The sequence below is a fragment of the Lathyrus oleraceus genome, chromosome 1 (genome assembly GCF_024323335.1).
Source record: "Lathyrus oleraceus cultivar Zhongwan6 chromosome 1, CAAS_Psat_ZW6_1.0, whole genome shotgun sequence".
NCBI lineage: Eukaryota > Viridiplantae > Streptophyta > Magnoliopsida > Fabales > Fabaceae > Lathyrus > Lathyrus oleraceus.
This window is the reverse complement of record NC_066579.1, coordinates 106,563,276-106,579,632: the sequence shown is the minus strand read 5'-3', so window position 1 is coordinate 106,579,632 and position 16,357 is coordinate 106,563,276. Positions and strand designations below refer to the sequence as shown.

The window sequence follows — 16,357 nt, the reverse complement described above, 5'->3', positions numbered from 1 at the left end:
TACAAATTGTGCTTGGAGAAAAGTTGACCTGGCCTATTGAACTTTGACTTGTGTGTATTTTTGACATGTTTTTCCATTTTCATTGTGAAATACTCATAGCTTTAAATAAATGATTGAAATTTTTTGTGCTCATTCTAGACATGTTGATGGTTATTTACATATAAAGTTTGTGAAGTTTGGATACTTGAGGAGTGAGTTATGATTTTTTGAATCTAGGTGTGACAATTTGTGTCACACCTAGCTAGGTCAATTTCATGAATATTTTTGCCTGGCCTATGATTGATGGAATGGATTGAAATTTTGAATGGATGATTATTGATATGTTGAGATGTTATGTGAATTTTTCTGGATTTTTCCATGGCATTTTCAATTTGATGGATAATTTTCATCTCTGTTGGTTAATTGTGCAAGCTTGTATGATACATGTTTGTATATCTTGTGTGAAATGCTCATATGGTATTGGATGAATGTGAAATTTGGTGTGCTGATTATAGACACATTATAGGACATCATGCTTTTGGTCCCCTTCATTTATGATATGTTGTCACTCTGTTATGAATTTTTGAAGTGGATGCTTGCTTGAATGTCTTGGTTTGGCTTGAATAATTGTGTTTGGATTTCTTGATTTTCATTGACCTAGTTCCTTTTGTCCAATTGAGCTGAAAATTGACATGCTATACCTTGAATATGTCCTGTTTAGGTGTGAATTATTTGAGGATTTTTGGAATTGGTTTGGTATGCTTTTGATTGAAGTTATTCTGTTTGGACTTTTGATGTTGCATTTGACCTAGTTTGACTTGTTTTGATCATGAAATGAATATGATGAATGATATGAGTATGGGATCAATTGCATTGGCTTTCTATTTGCATTAATTTGGTTTTGGTTGAGAGTTGTTTGCTGTTTAGAATTTTTTCTCACTTTTGGACCCTAGGCTTGGCCTAGTGGTCCAGTTTCTCACATTTGGTGTGGATTTTCAGGTTAAAATGCACAAAGCTTAAGGAGAATGATTCCAGTCAGTAAGATTGAATTTGTTTGATGTTTGAGAACTAAGGTGAATTTGTTTTGTAGGTTGTGAAGCTTGAGCTTGAGCTTGTAGCTTGCCTTTGTGTGTTGTTTGTATAGTCTGACTGATTAACATTTGCTGTTTATTGTTGTCTGTCTGAGTACTGATGATGCTTGATTGATTTCAGGTACATTTAGTTGCTTACAGTTCTTTAAGAACTTGCTTGCTGCTGCTTGGTTTTTAAACCACTTGAGGTAGGACTTCTATTCTTCATGTAGTCTGGAGACCCGGCCTGTTACTTGGCCGGGCAAAATGTCTGAAGTCCTCCTTAAGAGGCGATGTTTGAGATTGTTTAATATTGTGCCTAAGCAGGTGAAGTCCTTGATTAAGGCAATTGGTGGAAGCCAAGGGATATGCAATCTATCCCCCACTATTCTGTGAGTCGTCCCTCTGCTCACACGGCTGTGTGTTGACGCATTGGGACACAAACCCAAGATCTTGTACTTTGTACAGTTGTGTCAGAGTCTTTGAGCGTAGAAGGGTCCCCCCATTCTGGACCCACGCTCCTTTGTCAGAAGCTCTCCCTGGTCAGGGATAAGAGCTGTGAGGTCTCATCCTCACTTCTCCTTTTCATCTGCTTCACCTTAGCCTCGTAATGGCAAGGTTAAGAGCGAATAATACCCATGTACAGATGACTTGCTTCGGCAGTCAAACCCATTGTGTGAGCCCCACTTGACTGGTTATAGTGTGTGCTATGTGGATACTTGCTTGAAATGCTTGTTTTGATCTGTTGATGCTTGTATGATTGTATGCTTGTATGCTTGCTTTCTTCCTGGATAGGAGTAGCTTGCAGTTGTGCAAGTAGGTAGAAACCTCAACTTAGGGTAATGATGCATGACAACACTAGGCTCGAGTCCAGCTCCCTGGTAGTGTGTCTTCCCTTGGTTTCTGGCTAGATTTTCTTTCCCTTTAGGGGGAACTACATCGCCCTGATCCTTGTTCCAGACGAGGTATGTAGGCAGGTGGTCGTGCGAGACCACTCCGGGCAACCTTTTTCTTTTTTGTGTGTGTTTACTTGTTATCTGACTGTGTGTTTGGTTCGGATGCCGACGTAAGTCCAGTGACTGGCGGTCGGGCTCCACGTTTGCCCTTTTGGGTGTGTTTGGTTCGGATGCTGACGTAATTCCATCGAGTGGTTGTCGGGCTCCATGTTTGCCATCTGTTTGTGCATTTTGTGTTGTTTGGCGTGCGTAAGCCGAACTACAGTGGCTCTGATTCTCGTTCCAGACGAGATATGTAGGCATAGGACGCGATGTCCTATCGAGCTCCCTTCTCCTAACCCCACCTGCGTTCCCTGTGTGTGTGTGTGTGATGTTTTAGCAACCTTTTCTTTCTTTTAGAGCGTGGATCCCGTCGAGTACGACGGACGTGAGGGGTGCTAATACCTTCCCCTTGCGTAACCGACTCCCTTACCCTTTCTCTTTGGTCGCGAGACCATTTCCTTTCCAGGTTTCTCTGAGCGTTTCCTTTCCCTATTTTGGGATAAATAACGCGCAGTGGCGGCTCTGTGTTGTGTTTTTGTTTCAGCCCGCCGGTTGTTTTTTCGCGGATGCGACATCGGGGACTTAGCTTGTGAGAGGTATTACCGCTGTTGTGCATTTTTAGGGCTGAAATGGACCAATTTCCTTAGGCTCGGGCCTCTTTAGAATCTTCGGGATGAATTTTACGGTTTGGAGTCTAGGGATGACGCATCTCGTGATGCTCACCTTCTTCTTGAACAAAACCCGGACCATGTCCAACTGGTGTGTTAGATAGGTCGAATGGATACCAAAGGGTCTTCCATTTTCGGGATTCGAGACGCCAATTGTTGGATATCCATAGTGGTTCCCTATTTCATTATTCAGCCGATGGAAGCTTTGGGGGAATTCAGTGGAAATCTTATGATATACACACGATGCATATTAGGAATCATTCATCGCCTGATGTTAAATACGAAATCATGCTACCCGAGTGCCAATAACTACGAACTTATGTTATTTGCTGGACACCAACTTTGCCTTCGCCCGTCTCAGTGGAAAGTGTCGCTATCTTTGCTAGGTTAGTGATAAAAGGGGTTGATGTCCGATCTTCTTAGAGATTGAATTTAGAAGTTGGCTTGATCCTAAAGTCGGGTGTAAAATCATTTTCTCTACCTATTTTTGAATTTGTTGAGGGAGTTACTGGCCCATATAGTGGAGAGGTGGTCGAGGTGGTGACTGGTTGGGTAGCTTATGGAAATTCCCACATTTTCCCTTAGATACTATTATTTATGAGATCTAAGGAGGCACAATCGGAGGAATTGAATGGACCACGTAGATTCGCAGAGGTTTGGAGTCGGCGAGACTATTTGTTCAATGTTAATAAGTGTTCGATGGCGTCAAATGTCGCAGATTCGCGGAGGTTTGGATTTGGTGCAACCGTTTGTTTGACGTCATATCGGAGTTCAATGGCATCAAATGGAACATATGTGGGATTTTGGTTTCCTGAGAATTCGATTTCTTCGCCTGAGGAATTTTCAGAGTTCATATCTGCGGATTAAACGTGGAATCACGGAAATCGTAGGAATTGGAAGTAGATTCCCATAGACGACGCCAATGTTCTTTTTGTAGAAACAAGAATGGTGGTGATTTTGGAAACTACGATGGAATAATGCTTTGACGCACTACGTTAAAATGGAACCGTTAATCTAAGGTTGCGATCATGGTGCTTCTTGAACTAGAGAGATATGCATTTATACAATTTCCTAGATCGACATTTGTTATCTCTTATACAATGGACTCAAGGAAGCAGGTACCTGCATGGTTAGTAATTATACACCCGTGTCAGTTTAGGGTTCAAGATAGTGGTAGTGAAAGTGAAGATTAGAGATTGTGTACTTGAGAACCCTCTACGAAGGTATTTATACCTTGGGTCTGACGGAGTAGGCTGGTTAATGGGCCTCATGCTATTGGGACTTTTATCGGTGATGAGTAGTAAGTCATGAGTCTTTAGCTGGAGTGGAGTAGTAGGTCTCGGGTCTTTGGGAGTCACAGAACATGGACCATCCAGGAAAAAGTAGAAATCAAGAAAGGAAAAAAAGGGCAAAAGATTGGAGTTTTGAAGTTTTTCCATAGTAAAATCTCGAGGATCACGATGGGCGGACGTAGCTTGGGCTACGGGCCATACTAGACATCAACACACCCTCTATAGTAAAATCGCAACCCTGCTACAGTTGGTTGTAGCATGTACTACACCCTCCGTAGTAGCCCCAATGGTCACTTTGAGCTTCATTTCAGTGGTCGTTTTTCTTTTGTCTTTTTCCATTCTTATTGTTCTTTTTATCAATTGTGAGACTTAATTGGACCTTATTGCATGAATTAAGTATGATTATGTTATATGATTTCCTTTATATTGTTGGGATTAGGGAGAAACCAATGGGGGGATTTACCCTAGAATTGAGTTTGTCGTATTTTTATTTCTTTTCTAAATTTTGGTTGTACTTCAAGTCTCTATTGGAGCAAGTTTAATCAAGTTAATAATTGTGTCTTCTTATTCAGGTTCTATTTCCTTTTATCGTTATTATCATTTCAACAAATCACGTATGATATTTATGCTTTCGCTGCTTTACCTATTTCCATGTCTGAGTAGTTTATTAAGAGTTTAGGATTTGGAGGACTATCTCGTGATAGACCTCATTCATTATGATATTGTATTAAAAATCATTCTGGTGTTTTTGTTTTCCAATGTTTAAGTTTGCCACAAAAGTAGGTACAAATTAGATAGCATATGTATGTTGAAAGGGTATAGTGTGATATATGAATAAGAAACACTAGACTATCATGTCGAGGAAACGAAAGTCTCCCAAACTCGATATAGAAATATTTAATTTTAATAATTGTATTAGAAGTTTGTTATGAACAAATATACTACACCGACGAAAGTGGGTGGGATATTTGCTCAGAATAGGACAACACGCCGACGAAATGGTGTCTTCTACCTTTTCTATTTTTCTACGAAATTAGCATCATTCTCTTAATGAAAGAGAACCTGCAAGAGATTCTAAGACGTGAATCAAAGGTCCTAAACTCTGCTCATTTTTATCATTTTATCATTCTCATAGTGAATTGGAATTTGCAAGACATTCTGAGACATGAATTAGAGGTATTAAACTTTGTTCATTTTAATCATTCTATTTGTAAACATAAAAATCAATCCCAAACTCTATTTCGATCACTTTATCTAAACAATGATAAGATAGAAATCGGTAATCACATAATTGATCTCGGTGGTTTGATAACTCTTTTACTACTTTGATATTGATGTATGCTAAGCGCAAGTCTTCAGTTCAGGTTGATTACAATGACCCGTAATGTTGAGAGATGTCCATTGAAAATTTTCATTAAGAAGGGATTTCGTAACAAGGTTTCCATAGGTGAATCTATAAAAAGATCATTGCCAACGCCTTACATGTAGTCCAACACATGAATCAGTGTACACATACAATGGGCTTAAGGTGTTCCACCCCTTAAATTACCTTTGGTTTGGAACCGACACTACTAGAAAATATACCTTTGGTAACACTATCTTTTGTTTAAAAAACCGTAGAAATGTCTCATTTTCGCTCGCCTGGTTTTTTTATTATTTTATTGAAATACATTTTATCACGGTGCTTAATAACAATCGTTGTGATAAATGAAAAGTTACTTGCTTCACTTATATATATATATATATATATATATATATATATATATATATATATATATATATATATATATATATATATATATATATATATATATATATATATATATATATATATATATATATATATATATATATATATATATATATATATATATATATATATATATATATATATATATATATATATATATATATATATATATATATATATATATATATATATATATATATATATATATATATATATATATATATATATATATATATATATATATATATAAGTTATCAAGCTTTTGCACAGAATAGTCGTCCCTCTAAAAACAAAAACCTAACATCTCATTCTTCCACATTCAACGAACTCGTCCTCATAAGCTTCTTCCTCTCAACAATAATCAAAACTCTGAAGATTTATCTAACCAATCTAATTTGAGCATACTTATCAAATAAATTGAGGATCCTAAGGATGTTGGTTATATGATTTAGTCTTGGTTAAATAAGGCTAAGGAAGCAGAAGATGTTAGGGATAACATCACCATTGTTAAACCTTTTACTTGATTCGAGTCATAAGTAGAGAGTATGAGTCGAATCAAGGGATCAAGTGATTTGAATAAAAACCCAAGAAACATGAAAAACCAATTATGTGATTCGAGTTATGATTTTTGCGGTTCGAGTTACATGATTCGAGTCATGAAAGCTCTTATTCAAATCACATTCACATAACCAACTTCTAAAGGATGCAATTAGTTTCTGATCCGAGTCAAGTAGTTTGTGATTCGAATAAATTTCATATGATCCGAGTCATGGATGTTGTGATTCAAATCAGGACAACATGGACGCATTTCCTGGACATTCTATGACTTTGATTCAAGTCAAGCTAGTGTGTTATTTGAATTACACTTCTAGCATCTTAATTTTTGCAAAATGTGAAGTGTTTTTCAGAATCCAAACTTGTCATGACTTGAACCATTCTCAAATATGGTTCTTGATTCAAAAACTTCAACAACTTGACTAGAAGCATATTGCTTGGATTATAATCAAACAATTTGATTTATGCATGTGAAAAAATGGATTAAGAACTCAATCCTAAGGTGCACAATCATGTGAGGAGACTCAATAACGATAGAAGCAAAATCAAAGGGTAAAAGACAAGCAATCAAAACATAAAATCTAAAGAGACAAAGGCAACACAAATTCATAGATGCCTATGAATAACCTCTAGATCACGGAAGATTGCGATGTCAACCTCAACTGTGCAACCTAAGAAACGGTCAGTTGAAACACCAACTAAACCAACTTAACCTAAGCTAGATAAGTGAGGAGAATGCGCGCACACGCACACGCACACACACACACACACACACAGAGAGAGAGAGAGAGAGAGAGAGAGAGAGAGAGATTTGAAAGTAGCAACCAAAAAAAGAACGATCTTCTATGACGAATAAGACAACTCCAAAAAAAAAAAAAGCATGCATGGAAGAGAGAAACTCTAGAATCATAAAAAGAAGGGAAAGCTTATTTCTTCTTTATCAACCCAAAATCTAAATTAACTATATTATAATCTATCATAATTGTTTTAAAGTAAAAATATATAAACAAAAATAAAAATAAAAAACTAATGAACATTCATCATCTGAAATACAACATGGGATTGTATATTTATATCACAACATAAGACACTTAAATAGAACAATTAAAAATAAATACATACACATGAATGTGTATGTACAAACACAAATACAACATAGAATTATTTAAAACAATCGAATACAAACACATACATAAATTCAAAATACTCTAAATTGAATTGATTAGTTAGGAACTCGAAAGTAAAGTGGAATATGATTGTGCTTGTTTGGAGGTGAATCCCAAACAGAAAATGCACTCGAAGAGTTTAACCACTTGTTTGTCATTTCTGGATGGTGGCGATCAATCACATCTTTTAAACTCTCAGTTGTGTTCACCCATTCCAAACCCTTTTTAGTGTATGTCTCCTCATTGAAGTTGCTTGTAAAAAATCTATCAGCCTCTAGTCTCCTGGAATGTGTATTAAAGTTCAACCAATTTATAATAAAAAAATTATCTTGAACTAATATTATATTTCTAAAACTATATATTCTAATAGTATAAATATATATTTCTATTAACATAAAAACTACCATAATTGTTTAGGCATCAATAAAATAAAATTTTAGTTGTTTTTACCTAGATGCCATGAGAAGGAATATCACAAAAGCTGTCTCACTAATTGCAAAACCCTTTATCTTCTTCTCTGCCATGAGACCTACTAGCACATCAAGCTCCTCAACATCATTTCCATATACCTCTTTCAATACTTTAATTGCTTCCTTATCATCAGTCAAATCTTCCCATTTAGAAATAGGTATCAACAATAATCCTCTCCTGAATTGGTTATATCTTGCAACATTCCTCTCTCTATCCCTATAAACTGCATAGTTTATTATATCAAATTAGAAGGTCAATTCCATGACACTTAAGCACAAAATAAGAAATGGTTTCAAAATTAGAAGTTATGATTTATATATCTTACTTTCAAGAGCAGCTAAGTCCACATGATCTGATCTTTCACTGCCATCTATATTATGTGGTATTAGGTTTCTAAGCCATGATGGATAGTTCCAAAGTTCTAAGGCTCCACAAGCTTGATGACCCATTGATACTAATTGTTTTGCATTACCTATTTCCAACAAGGTCTTTTCTCCTTGTAGTCCAATCAAATCATTCATTGGAACCCTAGATAATACAAAACAAAAGGTTAAGACAGTGAATTTATAATCTTTTTGATATTGCTATATTTGGAAGAAAGACGCTATGATGATAATTTTCATACTTTTTAATTAATGGTGGAGATTTGTTTTGTCCAGGAGAAGCAGATATGTCTCTTAAATTCAGTGAATCAGGTAAAAGTGGATGCATTCTATAGACAGTGGTAAATTCTTCAGTTAAAGAGTATGGAACACCATGATTTTCTGATCTCTTCAAACCCACCAATCCACCCAAGATGGCTCCTCCAACATGTCCAAATGTGTCCTTGAATTTCTTTCCCAATAATCCATACCTAAAACGAAATTGAACATTTTAGAAATTAACCTAAATATTATTTTTTATAACTAATCATAAAACTTATTTCAAAATTTCACAACATATATATATCTTACCAATTGGCTCTCATGGCCGCTAGCAAAGTGTCAGTTTTAAGAAGCTCGACAGTCCAATCTATAGTATGAATCTTTGCAATCACAGCTGAAGTTACTAATCTAGCATGACGATAAAGATCTTCATCTTCCAAGTCTGAATTTTCCTTCTAATAAAGTAAAATATTTAATAAAAATATACGTATTAGATTTTTTGTATTATAATGAAAGTTATATTTAGAAGAGATAGACAATAATTAATACATACCTTGAGAGCATCACATACAGCATTGTGTTCTTGAACAAAAAGGGTCTGCAAAGTTGTGACACCAGCCCAACTGTTGCGAATGTCACCTGAAATTGCAGTTCCATCTTCATTATGAAGAAGATGACCTTCCTTTGATATTTTCAACTTCCCATCTTTGAATGTCCTCACTTTGTTCAAAACTTGTTCATTGCTTCCATATACCACACTTCCATCCCTTTTGTCATATACATACATTCATGTCATGTGTAAGTTAATTAAATTCAATTCTTAAATAGAGCTTTTTCCAATTTTCTCTTAAAGATTAATTACATATTATATATTAAAGAGATTCTCACATTGATAAAAAAAAATATTTGAATTTATGATAAAATGATTATTTTATATTAATTTTTTATTTTATAGATGGATCTATGTATATAATACTCCTTCCATCTCAAATTATAAAACGTTTTAAATATTTTATGTGAATTAAAAAATATAATTAATATTATATGTGAAAGAAAAATTATACATAATTTTATAATATTATCTATCATTTATTATATAAAAATGAAATTTAAAAATTAAAAAATAATAATTAATAATTTACGACAAATTTTTTTAAGACATTTTTTTTGTTAAAGATTAATTGCATATTATATACTAAAGAGATTCTCTCGTCAATAAAAATAGTTGAACTTACAATAAAATGATTATTTATATTAATTTTTATTTTAAAGGTGGATCTATGTATATTATATGTCTATTTTGCTTGTTGTGAATATATATTTTGCTTGTTGTGAAATATATAAAAATGAAATATATATGTCTATTTTTATTGTTGTGAAATATATAAAAATGAAATATATATGTCTATTTTTATTTTAAAGGTGGATCTATGAAAACGAAATTTAAAGAATTAAATAAAATAACAATAAATCATAATTTGCCACAAATGTTTTTAAGACGACTTTTTTGACAAATTTATTTATAATTTGAGCCAAAGGAGTAATAAACAAGCAAAATGTGAGAAAGAGAATCAAACTTCATAACACAATGATGTATAAGTAATTATTAGTTTCGTAATCCTGCAATTTACTGGTTATGTATATTTTTTTTCAAACTGCAAGACTTAACTCTCATGTATATTACTATATTTTTATATAAACTGCAAGACTTAATTCTCAATTAACAAATATCTCACATTCTTTTCAACATCAAAAAATTGCAAAGTTCTCGTTTCTCACTCTAGTCTAACCCTTTTCCGTTTTCAATTTTCTTACGTATTACCATGGAAATACTTATCAGAGTAAAACGTAGATAGTGATAGACCATCTTTTTGATAAATAAATAAATAAATATTTTACTATGCTGGCTAATCCCTCTAATTTAAAATATAAATAAATAAATAAATATTTTACATTGCTGGCTAATCCCTCTAAAATATAAATAAATAAATATATATTCATTGAATTCAACTCTATGAATTCCTATGGTTGAAATCGTCAATGTTAGTACTATGTTGAATGTTGAAACAATTAAAATTAGTTAATTTAAAAAATCTATTATGCTTAGATTATTATTAATCAACTTTTTCATATGTTAGATCAAAAATAATATTTAACAATAAATATATATATATATATATATATATATATATATATATATATATATATATAATAGTGTAATATTTAACTAAATTAATGTAAGAAAGAGATTATTGTATAAATAGTCTTACCACCAAGGTGTACGAATGTTTGCATGTCCAGTCTTGATATCATAGAAGCCAGTTGGAATTTCTTTTGTTTTAAAGAACTTGAAAGATTTTAATGGACATTGATTTGCAATCTCACGTGGTGCACTCAGTTCAACCTATATATAGTAATAGCATTTAATATTTTCTTACATCAAAAGTATATACTATAAAAAGCGAAAGATGTAACGTTTAAAACTATATATGAAATCTATTTGAACCTGCTTAGTGTCTTCCATATGATCAACCCAATCATGTATCATAAATTGAATCCAAGAAGCTGCAATCACATTGAATTGTTTTCCAGTGTCCTTGTATGTTTTCCTCTCAAGAAGTTTTGTGACCACCACCATTGGATCTGGCTTCAACAACTACATAAAAAATAATATCCAATTATATATTACTCCACTTTGAAAGTTATGTCCAAGATGCTGCAATCATATTAAACTTTTTTAGACATAGGCGGCCATATAGATATATTATGTTTGATTGGAATCTTTTAAAAATAATTTAAGGTGTAGTCTTATCATTTTTAGTACAGAATAATATTTATGATTACAAAAATACTAAAATTATTAAAAAAAATCCATATTCACAAAAATAAAGAGTTGCTAAACATGTCTTCTCAAGAGAAAAAAATACTATAAGTAACCAAGAAAAACAAAAAGTTCAAAAACATTGTAACTAAAAACTTAGAAGGATCTCATTGAAAAACACCTGAGCATCTAAAAACCCTATTCGTAGGATTAAGGATCTCAACTTCTAAAATCACCATCGATAAATTAGAGAAGAACAAAAGAAAACCAAAAAATCTCAAATCACTATCAACTTCGAAATTAAAACAAACTTACTACTTGTTATCGTATTAAAAAAGTCAAGTTAAAACTAAAAATTTTAGCATAACCTGTCAAGTTAAAACTACTTTCATTTTTTTTCACATTACTAATTTACTGTTTTTTTTTCTTATGCATAAATCTAGCTAAATCTCAAAAATAAAATTAAAAAAGTCAACCATGTAATTTTCAATTTCTACCTTATTCTTCTGATCAACGGGAAGAATATTTCTGCCAAAGAAAGATCCTTGACTTCCAGCACCATCATTAAAAGGATCATTATATCTTCCATCAGCAGTTCTATATGGAAAATCAGATGGATTTGACCTAATTCCAACAGGTGTTGTCCCTACGTTTAAGAGATTGTATTCTTGATGAAGATGACGCCTTATGGCTAAGTACAATAGCCCTAAGAATACAGGCAAACGGTGCCATATTCCCAACTTGTCAATGGAATGTATAATCTAATTTATAAGCCATGAAAAAAAATAAAAAATTAATGAAGTTAGAAGGAACACGAAATAAAAATAACAAATATGTATGTTATTATTAAAGGAACATGAAATAAAAATATAATATATTGATTTTGATGAGGAAAAGAATTTTTACAAAGAAGAGAAAGGCATCTATGATGGACATTTTGGACACTGCATCATGGAAATCTCCATGGATGGAGTGTTTCACAACTCTTGAAATAAGAGTTTTAATGGGATCTGTTACTATAGACCACATGGTTTTGATTTGATACAAAGATTAAATTGGATGAAATGTTTGAGTTTGATATTCTTATGAGAAGAACTATAGGCTATATTTATATACCTAAGAGTTGAGAAGTCTATCTATGGCTGCCGAGAAAGTGGTCATTTTATATTTTAATTAATAATTTAGTCTTGTTGAAAAGTTGGTATTCAATTTAGAAAACGACTAATTTAAAAATCATTTTTTATATATACCAACAAATATTGAAATTAAAATATGAATAAAATTTTGTATGTATTGATCCAATGTCTTATATACATGAACTAGAGATATGCGAAGATTGAATGGACTTGAGTTTCGAAGCGGTGGAATGAGCTTTCGGTAGGGGTGAGGTGTCACCTACTTAGCGTGCCTTTTTTGTGTAGCCCTTGTTATTAGGTCTTTCGTCGCGGGTCTTGCGAGCAACACAAAGGAGTTGCCTCTAATTCCTTGTTCATACTTGTAAATGAGGGTTTTTCGTGCATGTCTTTAATCCAAATTCTGACCAAAGAAAATAGAAGAACTTCTATGGGACATAAGTAGCATTGAGAACATGGACATTAAATGCATACCTTGTTATTAGCGTTGTTTAGCAAGGGAAACATCGATGCATGGCCATATGTCTCACATCAAAGATGTCTTTTTGTACTAGAGTATTTGAGTATTTTTATCAATTTGAAGTAAGATCTCGTTGTTGGTGGTGCGATTTACGTTTCCCAGTATTTATCACTCTTTATCTTACAATTGCCTTTGTTGTACGATATATGAAGAGCCTTGGGATTACCATATCCTTTTTTGTTTCTCACGGATCTTTAAAACTCTTCTTATGTCCTTACAATTCCTTTTATCTTCATTAATATCCATCATCTCCTTATTGTTTCAACCAGTTATGCCACCTCTTTCGGAGGAGTGCTAAACAAGCAAACTTTCGAGTTCATCTCTTTTAAGGTAACACCTTAAAACCTTTCTCTCCTTCTACATTGATTTTCTTTGCTAGGGTTTCTAGGTAAGGGGGTTTTTATGTAGAAATGCACCATCGATGGTGGGACGGGTGGTGATATCTACTTTGGAAATATGTTAGGGTTTTTGGCCCTTACGAAATCCTTTGTCATATATGACTTTTGAAAGGGATGCAAAACTTAATTTTATACCAGTCTCGTGTTTCCACTTATGGTCATTTCTTTTTATATGTTGGAAGGAACTTTAGAAGGATAACTTTTGCCTATGAGCCCAGGATGTGATAAAAGATAACTCAAATGTATAGATAGATCAAGAGACATTGGATATCTTCTATGAATTCACTTACAATGGTGGTATAGATCATGTATTCACCGAGGCGATCCTTCCTCAAACTAGGGGGTGCTTCCCCGGAAGGGAATAAGAGGATATGCAACAAGTATGACGGGTGTGTCGCCCTCTCCTTGAATGTTTGTTTTATTTGATAGGTTTTTGCCATCCTTTCAATGACTTTGAGGTGGATTTTCTAATTCACCTAGCATTAGCTCCTTCACAAGTACACCTATTGAGTTAGGCTTGCGTCAAAGTATTTCAGTATTGGTTCAAGTATAAGAAGATCTAGTCAACCTTAAAACTCTTCTTTCATCTCTTTAAAGCTCAATTAAGCTCCTTTGATTCAAAGCGTGGTCGATTGGTTTCTCTTAGAAGAATAGTAAGATGCTCAAGGTTTACTCTGAGAGCGTGAATAACATCAAGGACTAATGTTACCTTGTTACCCCTCTTATCGAGTCGACTCACTCTAGCATATTCAATATACAATTTGAGTCGCCTTCTGATGCTCAAGCAAATTCTCCAAGTTTTGGCGTCAGAGTCATTTCATGGCAGACACCAGATCTTATCTTTACAACTCAGATGACTTGTCCCTAAGAAAAAACCTATTTGAATAAGAAAAAGGTGTCCTTCTTTGACGACTTTGGTTTCGTTGGAGAAGTGGATCCTTCTGGGGGAGACGCTGAAGAAATAAAAGAAACGATAAATGGAAATGCGCTAAATAGTCAAAGTCCCTATCAAGGAAGAGAGGCATGTAGTCTTTGACATAATAAATTTATTTGTTTATTTACTTCTTTCATGGTGACCACTTCCTTATATTGCTTATTTTTGGTTTGTAGAGGAGATGACATGTTACAAGGCGATGCTACAATTGAAGAGGACACATATGGTCATTCTTTCCCCTATGAGGGCCACCAACCTGCCAGCTACTAATGGTGTTCCGATCACAAGGTTTTTTGGTTGGATCTCTGAACTTAACTCTCATGTTCTGATCTCAACAGAAATATGGTATTCTCATTAATAACGTGCAATAAAAGTTTCTTTGTGCTTGTCTTCGTGCATGGTTGGTAGAATTCATCCCACGAGTCTGGCTGTAAAAATGTCCCCTGGTCCCAGAGCATCTGGAAGAAGGATTCGGTTAGCCGTGCAAGACCATGGAATGTTTGATCATGTGGAAATTTTAGTGTTGATTGTGGCCGCCTAGTCTCATATATTTCTTGTTCATCCCGGTCCTTGAATAGCTGGAAAGTTTTGGTCCCATGTTTTTTTGAAGAAGGGTATGGAGATTTATGGAGGAAGGTGGAGGTTATTCGTCAAGAGAAGGTTACAAAAATGTCATATCAAGCACGTCTAGTATCGTTTACTTTCACACTTGGTGCTGCTGGGAGAGAAGATATATCTTTTTACATGCTCCCCTATGAAAAGAGAAAGAAGTGCTTCAAGATGCATAAATGCTTTCAATATTATACGGGACCGGTATCTAGGGAAGCTTACAAAGGTGGGTGATTAGTTGAGAGAGATAGGAACTGATGTGCAAACTTTTGGGTACCCTTACTTTCTGACAGAGATGGTACAATCGCTTATATAAGAGAATAATGATAAATATAAAACCCTAATATCCGTTCGATTGACATTTTTCCTCAATAGAGTATGCTCTTGTTGATAGGGATTGGAATAGATTTAATCGACCTACAAGGGTATATACATGCCCTATTAAAGTTTGTCCTTGCTTGACCTATTTAATAAAAAGGTTAGGTTTAGGATTTTTTTAAAAGCCTTTTTTATTAAATAGGCAAGGTTTACGCTACTAAAAAAGCATATGAAGCCTTATATATATATATATATATATATATATATATATATATATATATATATATATATATATATATATATATATATATATATGCTAAATAGTATATAAAAGGCCTTGTTGTCTATATAAAAAATATATTAAATTTACTATTTGAAAGACTTAATATGAAACGACCTTTTAAATAAGCTTTCAGAAAAGTCCATGCTTGTAAAAAGGTCAGCCCAACGAAAAAACCTATTATAAGTTATAGGACAGGTTCATACATTAAAAATTTATCGTAGATCAGACTCGGGCCTTTTAAGGCTTGACGTGACCTAGCCTATTTCCCGCCCTAATTGTTGAGGCAAACTAAGAATTGGAATTTTCCTGCAACACAGTGAACGAGTTTGAGGCATCTCTGAGCAACGCTCGGGAAGGTTAGAAAAAGGTTAAGGCCAGTCTTCTGGAGTTGCGCCTGGAAAACCTTGAGTTATTCAAAGAGTTTGTGTAATAAGTGGAATAAAGTTTCTCTATTATGTGGGTTTCTTTTGAAAATGCATTGCAGCAGGTGGAATTATTTCACCCTGCATTGCACATTTCTTCAGAGTAAATATGTCCTGACCATGAGATGGTGGACGAGAAGTTCAATCTTTTTTAGGGGACGAGCCAAGGTTGTAGTATTCTTTTCATCTGGTATTAACTTGGTGTAAAATTTGTTGTAGAATAAATAAAGTCCATGATGCTTTATGGAATATTCCTTATTTTATTTACTTACCATTGTTTCTACTTGTTATGGTGGTGCATTAGTTCCCTGAGTTTGCTTATTTGG

The 16,357-nt window shown here is 33.8% G+C and overlaps 1 protein-coding gene across 1 annotated transcript; it reads right to left on the bottom strand.

Moving 5' to 3' along the window:
• Positions 1–7,325: 7,325 nt before the first annotated feature.
• On the bottom strand, positions 7,326–12,507 carry LOC127119996 (alpha-dioxygenase PIOX-like). Its single transcript, XM_051050391.1, has 10 exons — positions 12,321–12,507; positions 11,912–12,175; positions 11,100–11,249; positions 10,864–10,997; positions 9,147–9,360; positions 8,903–9,048; positions 8,575–8,802; positions 8,275–8,477; positions 7,929–8,172; positions 7,326–7,760 (listed from the first exon to the last, which is right to left on the bottom strand). Exons 1-10 carry the CDS (start codon positions 12,441–12,443, stop codon positions 7,535–7,537), a joined length of 1,932 nt encoding a protein of 643 aa, XP_050906348.1. The 5' UTR covers positions 12,444–12,507; the 3' UTR covers positions 7,326–7,534.
• Positions 12,508–16,357: the final 3,850 nt, after the last annotated feature.